Here is a 13,381-nt window from a genome sequence, read left to right as displayed (position 1 = left end):
CCGAAGAATAGATATTGATTTTGCTATACTTTTTGTTTTTTATCTCGTGCTTTTCTTTTAAATTCGAATGTTATGTTAGATGGTTTTCTTTCTTTTTCTTTTTCTTGCTAGTGAAGATTAATTTAATTTGTTCATGATATACATGTCAAGGGAACAATAAAGATTATTATTATTATTATTATTATTAAGCTCGTTTGTAATTATTTGGCTGTCCTTTCCTTTGATGTGTTTTTAATGTATAGTTGTTAGGTTTCCTCAAGCTCTTAAGTACTTTATAAAAGAATTTCTGATTACTGTGTTTATTTTCTTCTGTTCTGGTTCCAAATGCTTTTCACGCCTTTTGTTTTGCTTCCATTACCATGAGTTTTACCTTCGCCAGTTGTTGTTTATATTCGGAATAGGTTTCTGCAGTTTTTCTAGTCAAATACTGTTTCCATTTTTCTTTCTTTTTCTGAACTTCTTCCTTAAGATTTTGGTTCCACTATCTTATTTGTTTTCTGTTTTTATTTACCAATATTGCGCTGTTGATAGTACTATTGCTTTAAATTTTTGCCACATTTGTTCAACAATCATCTTCTCCCATTCTTGCATGCTATTTCTTACCTTTAGCTCTATTTTTCCACCGTATACACTTGCGATTTGATTGTCTTGTTTGTATTTTGCACGTTCGTATTTTCGCTTCTACCAGATAATGATCACTGTAAATTTCTGGCCCTCTTCTAACTCTTATGTTTAATACGTCCCTTCCCATGACCTCTACTTATATTATTACGTAATATATGAAGGATTTTTCACCTCTACTCTGCACTATGCTCTTCAACGTGTGGATCGATAACATCTGGAATTCCTTCGGCCCTTCTTCCTACCCTACCCAGTGTTATAAGTCTCCCTTTCACGCTTTCGATTGCTCCTGACATTTTTTTCAAAGATTCGTCCTTTTTGACTTTACTTTGGTCCTCATTTAGTCCATAAGCTCTTAGAAATTGTAGTATTTTCTGTTTGCTCCATTTAATCAATCTTTCATTAATGCATTCCCACTTACTTAGCCTTCTCACATTTTCTGCCTCTATTAAACAAGCCACGCCGTTCTTTGCTTTCATTTTTAAATCAATCAAATCAAGTACATGCCCGTCTTCCATCTTCATTATCCCTCTACCTTTCTTCTTGGTTTCGCATATTCCAAGCATATCTAGTTTGGTGTCTTTAAATTCATGTACAAGCAAGTTTGTTTTCCTTTTCGTTAATGCTTCGTATGTTCCAAATTCCAATTTTCCATATTTCTAGATTGCAGTTTTTGATCTGTTTGTGTTATGCTTCTCATTTCCGTGTTTCGTAGCGAATGTCGCCTTTATTATTCTACAGGAATGTTTTCCGGCCAGTTTTTTTTACTAAATGTCCCATGCTCAGTGCCCTTTTTAAAGACCCCCCCCCTTGAGGAGATCGCTAGCTTATTGTTCTTCCTTTCTTTGTTGGGTTTGTCGGGTTTTGTGCCGTTTTAAGTATTTGGGTTTTGACGTTAAGGTTGTTTAACTTTATAAATAATTGTCTTATTTTATTGGGCTGCTCTTCACCTATTCGGTAGATTTCTTGGATCTCGGATTCCATCGTAATCTTGACTCCCATGTTTTCTAGGGCTGTGTGTAATTTTTCCTTAATTTGCAGATCACTTTAGTTTTCTACTTCCTGTATACCGTGAATTATCAAGTTGTTCTTTTTGATTTCCTTTTCTTGATAATCTACACGGGGATTGAAAGGGGTGGAAACTGGTATTTTGCAATTTGTGGCAAAACTATTCATTTTAGGCGAAAATGTTCAATATAAAAGTTATAGAGAATAAAAAAAACTGGAAAAAGTTTTTTTCGATTTTTATTCTTATTTTTGCGAAAAAAAAGTCGTAGGGATTTGAAATATTTGGAGTAATTTTATGATAAAAAGGAGACAATTTTTTTGGGCTCGTAAAGTTGAACCGGATCTCGCACGATTTCAGAAAAAACTACCTTTTTTTTCAAGGGGAAGAAAAATCGATTATCTTGCTTCCTGATTCCTGAACAATTTGTTTTTGTTCACTGACTCTTCTTCCTGCCTGTTTTATAGCTGATGCAATTGCGTTGGGCCCGTTTATAAACTTGCAAAATCTGCAATAAGAACGTTAGTTTTACCTGGAATAAACTTCGTAAGGATTTTATTCATAATTCCTGTAAATTAACGATCAACAGGCTCAGCTTAATCCCATCAGCTGCAAAACAGGCAGGAAGAAGAGTTAGTGAACTAAAACAAATTGTTCAGGAAGCAAAAGAATCCGATTTTACTTACGAATTGCTTTTATTGGAGCAAAAATGCAGAAAAAAGAAATAATAAAGATGTTTGGTACCCCGTGCACCTCTGTACGATGAAAAAAAATATATTTTTCACCCCCTTGAAAAAATGGAGTTTTTTTTCAGAAATCGTGAGATATTGGAAACAGTTCAACTTTACGGGCCCAAAAATTATCTCCTTTTTTATCATAAAACAAGCTATGTTTCCTCCAAATTTCAAACCCCTACGAGTTTTTTTCGCAAAAATAAGAATAAAAATGAAAAAACCAGTTTTTCCGGTTTTTCTAGGAAAATTGGAGGTTATGTAAAAATAGTGCAGATACAAAAGTTTTATACTCTATAACTTTTGCATTGAACATTTTCGTCTAAAATTAATTGTTTTGCCACAATTTGCAAAACACCACTTTCCACCCCTTTCAACCCCCGTAATTTCACTCGCGGAAAAATTCAGCTGTTTTAATTATTTTTTACCAATTTCTAATCATTTCACCTGCCTGAAAAACTCGGTTTCTCCCGGTAACTAATTTTTTTGAAAATAAATTATTTTAGAGCTATTTAGCCTGGACTAATATGCAAAAAGGGGTACTAAAATATTAAGAAACAAAAACCAAATACGTATCTTAACCTTCTGCAACGGCAGAGCTGTCACAAATCGTTTAAAAAACGATTTAAATCAAAGATAAAAGATGCATTTCATTTTAACAAATGATTTAATCAAAGATACTTTTGTCAATAAGAAAGTATTTAGATAATAAATCATTTTGAGATTTAAATATTTTTTGTGATTTAAATCTTTTTAGAAAGTATTTAAGATACTTTCAAGGTATTTAATTCATTCAAAAAGGTTTAAATCTAATTTTGTTAATTTAAATCACGTATAAAGATTTAAATCATGCAATGATGTAATGATTTAAATCTTTTCCGATGATTTAATCGTTTTGTTACAAAAGGTTTGTAAAGGATTTAAATTCAATAAAACTGATTGGTCTGATGATCTTGCTCGAACCCCTCAACATCATTCATCAATATACCTACCATTTCTACCGTATTTTATTGTTATTATTTATTAAATTTAAATATATACCTATTTTTTGCGAAAGAAATTTTAAAAAACCAAGACATCGTCAATCTCAGTATACTCGATTTTGTAATAAATACATATAAACGTCTACCGAAATAAAACCCGGGTTAATTAACTTAGTCAGGTTGAAATAAATCAAGAGAATTTGTTAGTATGTATTAATTAAATCGTCTCTAAAAGATTTAAATCACTCGGAAAGGATTTAAATCTTTTCGAAAGTATTTAAATCTTTTTAAAAGAGTCAAAATCAAAGATAGTTTTCATGAAGATTTAAATCTTAAATCAAAAATCATTTTCCGTAAAAAAATTTAAGATCAAATGATTTAAATCGAAAAAATTATAGCAACGGTAAAAAAAAAACGTGAGCTACCCTAATTCCTAACGTAACAAATAAAGATTGTGGATTCTGACCCGGAATTGGGGTAAATGTAATTAATAAACAATTGGTTCTCTGGTTCTACTCTCCAATAATAACCTTCCGGCATTACAATGGCCTCTGGGTTGTGTTAAAGAAGTTTACCCCGGAAAAGATGGCATCATCAGGGGAGATTACCAGGAGGAAACTGTGTAAAACATGCGATACAGCAGCTGCACCCATTCAAACTATGCCTGTAATTATAGGAACTATTTGCTACGCTGTGTGACCGATTGCGAGAACTAGTAGCCCAATCTTGGACTGTTTGAAATTATGGATTCTACAGGCCACATTCTATAAGAAAATTTTTTTCTGGGTTGATCTGAGACAATTTTTTCTATGGGCCTCAAAAAAAGGCAGTGTACAACCTTCCTTTTTTTCCAAAAATCGACTTCACCAAAATTTCTCGGGAAAATACTTTTTCTTATAAATTTTCGTGCGTAGAATCCAAAACAATTCGTTCTTTTTCGATCAGACTTCTCAATCAAAAGTTATAGACTAGAAACCAATTTCGAAAGAAAATTCAAAGGGCTGTAACTTTTGAACTAGTAGGCCAATCTTGGAACTGTTTGAAATTATGGATTCTACAGGCCACATTCTATAAGAAAATTTTTTTCCGGGTCGATCTGAGACAATTTTTTCTTCGGGCCTCAAAAAAAGGCAGTGTATAACCTTCCTTTTTTACCAAAAATCGACTACACCAAAATTTCTCGGGAAAACACTTTTTCTTATAAATTTTGGTGCGTAGAATCCAAAACAATTCGTACTTTTTCGATTAGACTTCTCAATCAAAAGTTATAGACTAGAAACAAATTTCGAAAGAAAATTCAAAGGGCTGTAACTTTTGAACTAGTAGCCCAATCTTGGAACTGTTTGAAATTATGGGATCTACAGGCCACATTCTATAAGAAAATTTTTTTCCGGGTCGATCTGAGGCAATTTTTTCTTCGGGCCTTCCTTTTTTACCAAAAATCGACTACACCAAAATTTCTCGGGAAAACACTTTTTCTTATTAATTTTGGTGCGTAGAATCCAAAACAATTCGTACTTTTTTGATTAGACTTCTCAATCAAAAGTTATAGACTAGAAACCAATTTCGAAAAAAAATTCAAAGGGCTGTAACTTTTGAACTAGAAGCCCAATCTTGGAACTGTTTGAAATTATGGATTCTACAGGCCACATTCTATAAGAAAATTTTTTTTTCCGGGTCGATCTGAGACAATTTTTTTTTCGGGGCTCAAAAAAAGGCAGTGTATAACCTTCCTTTTTTACCAAAAATCGACTACAACAAAATTTCTCGGGAAAACACTTTTTCTTATTAATTTTGGTGCGTAGAATCCAAAACAATTCGTACTTTTTCGATCAGACTTCTCAATCAAGTTATAGACTAGAAACCAATTTCGAAAGAAAATTCAAAGGGCTGTAACTTTTGAACTAGTAGCCCAATCTTGGAACTGTTTGAAATTATGGATTCTACAGGCCACATTCTATTAGAAAATTTTTTTCCCGGGTCGATCTGAGACAATTTTTTTGAGGGCCTCAAAAAAAGGCAGTGTACAACCTTCCTTTTTTACCAAAAATCGACTGCACCAAAATTTCTCGGGAAACACTTTTTCTTATTAATTTTGGTGCGTAGAATCCAAAACAATTCGTACTTTTTCGATCAGACTTCTCAATAAAAAGTTATAGACTAGAAACCAATTTCGAAAGAAAATGCAAAGGGCTGTAACTTTTGAACTAGTAGCCCAATCTTGGAACTGTTTGAAATTATGGATTCTACAGGCCACATTCTATAAGAGAATTTTTTTCCGGGTCGATCTGAGACAATTTTTTTTTCGGGCCTCAAAAAAAGGCAGTGTATAACCTTCCTTTTTTACCAAAAATCGACTACACCAAAATTTCTCGGGAAAACATTTTTTCTTATTAATTTTGGTGCGTAGAATCCAAAACAATTCGTACTTTTTCGATCAGACTTCTCAATCAAAAGTTATAGACTAGAAACCAATTTCGAAAAAAAATTCAAAGGGCTGTAACTTTTGAACTAGTAGCCCAATCTTGGAACTGTTTGAAATTATGGATTCTACAGGCCACATTCTATAGGAAAATTTTTTTTTGGGTCGATCTGAGACAATTTTTTCTTCGGGCCTCAAAAAAAGGCAGTGTACAACCTTCCTTTTTTTTCCAAAAATCGACTGCACCAAAATGTCTCGGGAAAACACTTTTTCTTATAAATTTTCGTGCGTAGAATCCAAAACAATTCGTACTTTTTCGATCAGACTTCTCAATCCAAAGTTATAGTCTAGAAACCAATTTCGGAAGATAATTCAAAGGGCTGTAACTTTTCAACTAGTAGCCCAATCTTGGAACTGTTTGAAATTATGGATTCTACAGGCCACATTCTATAGGAAAATTTTTTTTCGGGTCGATCCGAGACAATTTTTTCTTCGGGCCTCAAAAAAAGGCAGTGTACAACCTTCCTTTTTTTTCCAAAAATCGACTGCACCAAAATTTCTCGGGAAAACACTTTTTCTTATAAATTTTGGTGCGTAGAATCCAAAACAATTCGTACTTCGGATCAGACTTCTCAATCAAAAGTTATAGACTAGAAACCAATTTCGAAAGAAAATTCAAAGGGCTGTAACTTTTGAACTAGTAGCCCAATCTTGGAACTGTTTGAAATTATGGATTCTACAGGCCACATTCTATAGGAAAATTTTTTTTCGGGTCGATCCGAGACAATTTTTTCTTCGGGCCTCAAAAAAAGGCAGTGTACAACCTTCCTTCCTACAGGCCACATTCTATAGGAAAATTTTTTTTTGGGTCGATCTGATACAATTTTTTCTTCGGGCCCAAAAAAAGGCAGTGTACAACCTTCCTTTTTTTTCCAAAAATCGACTGCACCAAAATTTCTCGGGAAAACACTTTTTCTTATAAATTTTCGTGCGTAGAATCCAAAACAATTCGTACTTTTTCGATCAGACTTCTCAATCCAAAGTTATAGTCTAGAAACCAATTTCGAAAGATAATTCAAAGGGCTGTAACTTTTGAACTAGTAGCCCAATCTTGGAACTGTTTGAAATTATGGATTCTACAGGCCACATTCTATAAAAAAAATTTGGAACGATCTGAGACAGTTTTTTCTTCGGTTGTTATTCGCTTTTAACAAATCACACTGATTTTAATTGCGTGTCACGTATTAAGAGATTTTAAAAATTGTATGAGAGCAAACTGAAAAGGTATCTTATTTGCACGACGGACTAAATACTACTGTCCAGTTATCTACGCGATCTTGGCAGATTACAAATTCTAGGAAATAAAATATTCATTTTATCATGATTTGAAAACCAAACAGTGATATTGATACTATGTGATCAAAAAAGAGTTGCTGTCGAATCACCTTTGGAATTTTTATGTACATGTAAAATCCAATTTAATTTGAACTTCCAAAGGCGATTCGACGTCAATCCTTTTTTGATCGTCCGTTACTTCTTTACTTCATGAGCGACAAAAATTGAACATGCTAGTATGAGATGGGTCTTAAAATAACCCAACTGTAATTAACCAGGTCCATTTCCAAGTTGGTACACGAGATTCAATGGGCCAATTGTGAACCGTGGGGCGATCAATCAACCTGTAATATCAAAAACAAGTACATTGTTTACAGCAAACAGATCCTATTGGCAAGAGTTTTATTTTGTCTTATAACGATATGTACCCATTATAATTATATAGCATCCTAACATCGTTTATTTCCTAATATCTTAAGTCTTTTATAAAATTCGACAAAATAAAGAAAAACGTAATATTTTATATAAGACTTAAATATTTATACATGTAAATGGTTATACAATCTCTATTTAGGTTTACAATATAGAATACAGTACAGCAGTTTGTTCTTTAGTTGTTAATTGGTGTGACAGCAATTGTGATAGAAGCCGTATTATGTTAGTATTAAATTTAATAAAATAAACAATAGAGTTATTCCACTTTGATTCATAATTCGAAACAAATTACGTGCTCTAAAGTGTCATAAAAGAGTTAAAGCTATTTTTAAATACAATTATGAATTTTTCATTTGCACACCGATATGGTCAAATCTAAACCGAATTAAAATTATACTCGTATTTTGAAAATTACAAAGCCACCTTATTCCTCCTTTACATTATAATTAGGTACCTCGATTTTGTTTTCAGTCGAACTAAAGGGTGTCGCCCCGTGCGGTTTGTAGGGCGCGAAGATATGAGGTGAGAAAATGGCAACACTAAGTAGTTACTCTCATGATAATGAAGCAGGTCTTTATAAAGTTACAAATAATTCATAAAAAATAACTAGGCACACTAGATTTTAAATATACACCTCTTAGCATTACCTAAATTTGTAAAATCACCTTGGATTACCATAACGCAAGACATCATCCATGGATGACGCGCGTTACTTCATTATAATCAATTCCATTTATTTACTATTAAAAAAATGGGAAAATTCAAACTATGCCTGTAATTATAGGAACTATTTGCTACGCTGTGTGACCGATGGCGAGATCTACTCTCGCACTATCTACCTATTGCAAGAATGCCGCGAGTGACACGCATTGTTTGAATTTTAACTTTGATTAACAAAACCCTAAATATCCAAAGTCTTATTGTTCTAATTGTAATGGACTTAACAGAATGCCACTATGTGATAGTCTCTCACTTTCGCTGATAGTTTTGTCGTTTTTGCCACATTCACTATGGTCACTTTTTTCGACGACTACGCTTAAAGATGTCTCCTTATCGCACGATGTGTCAACAATATTGCCGTGAACGGGAACACGACTTCGAGTTAACTTTGATGGTGCTCTACTGGTTTCGTTTTCGATAACAATACTGTCACTATCGTTACTAGATACACTCTCTAATTCGTAGGCCAATTCTAAATTTTGTAACTCTATACTAGATTCGTCCCTATGTAAATTTGTTGCGCCCCCAGAGTGAAATTCCGTGAAATCCGGAACGGTAATTATAGGAATCGTGGGCTTGAACTGGACCCTATCTTCGTTTTCGTTTACTAAGTGCGAGGGAAAGTCTTCAGCGGTACTCGTACTGGGTATGGGTTTCTGTTGCGCGATCGACACCCTCTTCTTGTGCTTCGATATTAACGACGTGGTCGGATCGATGGCCACAAAGTCCGTTGCGTGTTTCTCACGTTCTTGCAATGGAAATCTACTTGTACTATGCGGACAAACGTTTTTAAGACGCGTCTTTTTCCTCCTTCTTATACACGTCGACGGACACGCACATAATAAAATACGTATTAGGCAACATAATAGGCCGCATGCGACTAGCGTAGGCCCAATTAAACGAAGTTCCAAGGTTTTGAAACCTTTATCACCCGAACCTACAAAGAAAACTACACTTCCAATAGCGGTAGTTCCAAGTCCGACGTAAAGTAAAGCGTTTGCCGCGGCACTCTGGTGGTAGATCGCGAATATGTCCTCTTCGGATTCGCCGCCATAGCTAGAATCGTGTATCTGGGAACAGAAGAAAAGATTCGATCAATATTGTTACACAGTCACAAGTAAATCAACGATTTTAATATGCAGGTTCATGCTATTTACTGGCAATGGTGGTTTGCTTCTAGACCACCTGAGAGCGTCTCTAAAGCTCTACAAGCAGTTGTGGAGGTAAATTTACCTTGATTAAAAACTGGATTTGATTTCCAAAGCTTTGTGCCGCTCCTTCAACCTTAAAAACAGGCCGCTGCTAAACTACACACTACAATCAATTCTCATAGTACTCGTAATCCTATAGATTTCCAATTTTGCGTGGTTCCATAATTTGATTTCTTTTTCACACCCCCTACATTAATTTTATAAGCGTGTATCGGGTCCATGCATGACTTTCTTCTCTATTGTTTACACTGATGCCAGATGAGCGTACTGTCAAACAGTTTCAACGATGGGGATCTTCTTAAAAAGCACCATGGCAAATCCAAATAAATATATTGCGACGCGATAAACAATTCCCATTTGCAATTTAACAAGAAATAGTTTCCAGTTTCAATAAACATTCTATGAATGTATTGTTCTCTGTGAGAAAATGAGGGAAACTAAACCAAACAATAACGAAATATGAATAAAGTAATGGTGATTTCTATTTTATGATTATTCCAATACCGTTACCAGCAAGTTACCAGAAATAAGCTGCCATCTTTTGTTATTTCCCTAAAGAGAAAAACTGAAAAATAGCCGATTCCTCCCTTTATCATTGAAGCTACAACAAGCCCTTTTAATAACTGCGCTGTAACTGGAAGTTGATTTTTTTAAATGGAAATTATAGTTGGCCATGGTTTTAAAAAATTGCTTGTTTCACGAGGTTTCCGGAAAAATGTCGACAATCAATTTTGCTTATTAAATAATAAATAAATAGTCGCCTACTAAAACGACATAGTTTAATATATTATATTAGAGAGACACACTTACATCTGAGAGATATATCCAAACATTAGAGCACAATCTGGAAGATTTACTGGATCGTATTCCTTTGCAAGAAAAGTTATTTTGCAGCAAGACGGTGCCCCAGATCATAATGCATTAATTGTTCGAAATTATTTATGATCTCGTACCTAATAATTAGATGGGGACGCAGAGATCAATAAAATGGCCAGCACGTTCACCCGACTTAAGCCCATTAGATTTCTTTGCGTGGGGTTTTTAAAAAAAAATTATAAATATTGCTCTACAACTGAGGAAGAATTACAGGAAAATGTAGAAAGAGGGTTTGAACCAGTTCAACTACTACAAATCCTGAATGAAACAAGATCTTTGAGATGCAACCATGTGCGTTCCCCACAATGAAGGACACTTGGAAAAATAATTGTAGATTTTCTTGAATATCAGCTAGTTCACTGTTTCCTTTAAATTCTGATCAAGCTTCTCTTTCGAGTGTTTCATAGGCGACTATATTTTTTGTTATTTATTTTCAGGCAAGATAATAATAAATAATATAATAATAACCAAATTTCATTCCTATATATAAACCCTTACAAGTATTGCATGTTAATTTGTATATGTTACCGTAAAAACCCGATTTCAGTTAAAACCCGATATTCCTAGGAAAAACTAATTTTAACTATCCCCTTTAGTCAATTCTAGTTTTGACTAGGTAAAACTAGAATTGTCTAAAAATCATAGTGAAATCTAAAAATTCCAAATGTGTTTAATTTAAAGCAGGTTTTGCTAGTTAAAACTAGTTTTTACTGAGGCACATAAGTTAAAACTGGTATACAACGAGATTTACGGTAATGTTTCGCTTTGCAATAGTGAAGACGTCAGGAATCATATCGATTCCAGATGTGATAGGTCAAAGGCAGATCTAAGAAATATCATCTGAGTCGTGCTTGAAAAAAACCAAGAAGGCCTGCACAAAATTGCAACCAAACATGGAATATTGGAAAAATTATATTGCAGGTACGTTCTGATAAATTTTTAAAACCTTTTAAATAGATGGTAGGACAAGCACCACATACTTTTTCGCAGAATTATTAACTTTTAATTCCAATGTAGGTACTTCCACATCTTATCCTTATTTTTCCAGATCAGAATTCGACGTTTCCAAAGAAAAGTTTTTAACGTCAGAAAAGGTGCCCGAAGAAAGCATTTCTTTAAGAACTGCTGCTAGACATGCTGCCTTAGGGGACGGCCAAGGATTTGCACGTTGCGTATGCAAGAAAACCTGCAACACTAACAGATGCTTCTGCAAGAAGAAGGGAAAACTATGCAACTCAAAATGTCACGACAGTCAACCTTGGAGGAACAAGTAAAGTAATATATAAACTTTTAGTTGTTTTTCAATAATTTTTATTTTCAAAAAACTATTAACTATTTTACAATATTATGTTCTTTATTGTATAAGCAATACCTTTTATTTCCTTTTTTTTTGGTCCAATTAAGTTTATGCATTAAATAGCATTGTATTTTGTACGCAGTACCTTTTTATGTTCTAATAAAAGTAAGTCACAAGTAACTACGTGTGAAAAATTATTGGTGAACCCTTAAAAACCCGTATTAACTAAAATATGAAAGTGAAACCTAGAATTTACTGAACGACTTAGTAAAGTCGGGATTTTACGGTAACATATACACCGGAATTTTCAAAAGGAGGAATTTTGTCTTTATGGTTGCCGAGAGACATATTTAAATTTTGATAGGGTATACAAGCTAGTTTGAAATTAGATTTTTTGAAAATGTTAATAATTGAATCTGAAATGTTATTTATATAAGGAATTGTACCGATATATTTGTAATTCTTTTGTGTAATAGGAGTTAAAGTTGTTAAATTCGTCCACTGTATCTTATTTTTCTTTTTGTTGATAATTTTTCGTAAAGTAGTCCAAGAGAAACCATTAGCAATCGTAATGGACCACTACAAAGGTTACAACCCCGGCAGTCGAGGATTGTTATGCATGTAAGTGTGAATTATCTAAAAAATTACGTAAGTTTAAAACGAGACTGAAATTTATTTTTAGAGAGTAGTTTCGGGGTTGCTTATAGATCATTTAAACATAATCGATCAAAGAAACAAAAATATTTGGCGCACTGCAAAAGTTACAACCCACGCAATTAAAGGTTGCTATAAGTAAATGTAAGTGTGAATTTTTTAATAAATACGTAAGTTTAAAACGAGCATGAAATTTATTTTTGCAGGGCAGTTTAGGGGTTGCTTATAAATTATTTAAACATAATCGATCAAAGAAACAAAAATATTTGGACCACTCCAAAAGTTACAACCCCCGCAATTAAAGGTAGCTATAAATGTAAGTGTGAATTTTCTAAATAATTACGTAAGTTTAAGACGAGAATGAAATTTATTTTTAGAGGGTAGATTCGGGGTTGCTTATAGATCATTTAAACACAACCGACGAATGAAACAAAAATATTTCGACCACTACAAAGATTACAACCCCCGCAGTCGAGGATTGTTATTTACGTAAGTGTGTATTTTCTAAAAAAATAGGTAAGTTTAAAACGAGAATGAAATTTATTTATAGAGGGTAGTTTAGGGGTTGCTTATAGATCATTTAAACATAATCGATCAAAGAAACAAAAATATTTGGACCACTACACAGATTACAACCCCCGCAGTCGAGGATTGTTATTTACGTAAGTGTGTATTTTCTAAAAAAATAGATAAATTTAAAACGAGAATGAAATTTATTTATAGAGGGTAGTTTAGGGGTTGCTTATAGATCATTTAAACATAATCGATCAAAGAAACAAAAATATTTGGCGCACTGCAAAAGTTACAACCCCCGCAATTAAAGGTAGCTATAAATGTAAATGTGAATTGTTTAAATTATTACGTAAGTTTAAAACTAGAATCAAATTTATTTAAAGAGGGTAGTTTCGGGGTTGCTTATAGATCATTTAAACATAATCGATCAAAGAAACAAAAATATTTGGACCACTACAAAGATTACAGCCCCCACAGTCGAGGATCGTTATTTACGTGTGTGTATTTTCTAAAAAAAAATAGGTAAGTTTAAAACGAGAATGAAATTTATTTATAGAGGGTAGTTTCGGGGTTGCTT

At 33.5% G+C, this 13,381-nt stretch overlaps 1 protein-coding gene across 1 annotated transcript; it reads right to left on the bottom strand.

Moving 5' to 3' along the window:
• Positions 1 to 7,497: 7,497 nt before the first annotated feature.
• LOC116179501 lies at positions 7,498 to 9,332 on the bottom strand (the record flags this gene model as incomplete). Its single annotated transcript, XM_031499295.1, has 1 exon — positions 7,498 to 9,332. A coding segment is annotated over one exon (882 nt), but the record flags the coding sequence as incomplete, so codon positions are not given.
• Positions 9,333 to 13,381: the final 4,049 nt, after the last annotated feature.

The sequence above is a fragment of the Photinus pyralis genome, unplaced genomic scaffold (genome assembly GCF_008802855.1).
Source record: "Photinus pyralis isolate 1611_PpyrPB1 unplaced genomic scaffold, Ppyr1.3 Ppyr1.4_LG8, whole genome shotgun sequence".
Classification (NCBI taxonomy): Eukaryota; Metazoa; Arthropoda; class Insecta; order Coleoptera; family Lampyridae; genus Photinus; species Photinus pyralis.
This window is presented reverse-complemented; position numbering and strand designations above follow the sequence as displayed.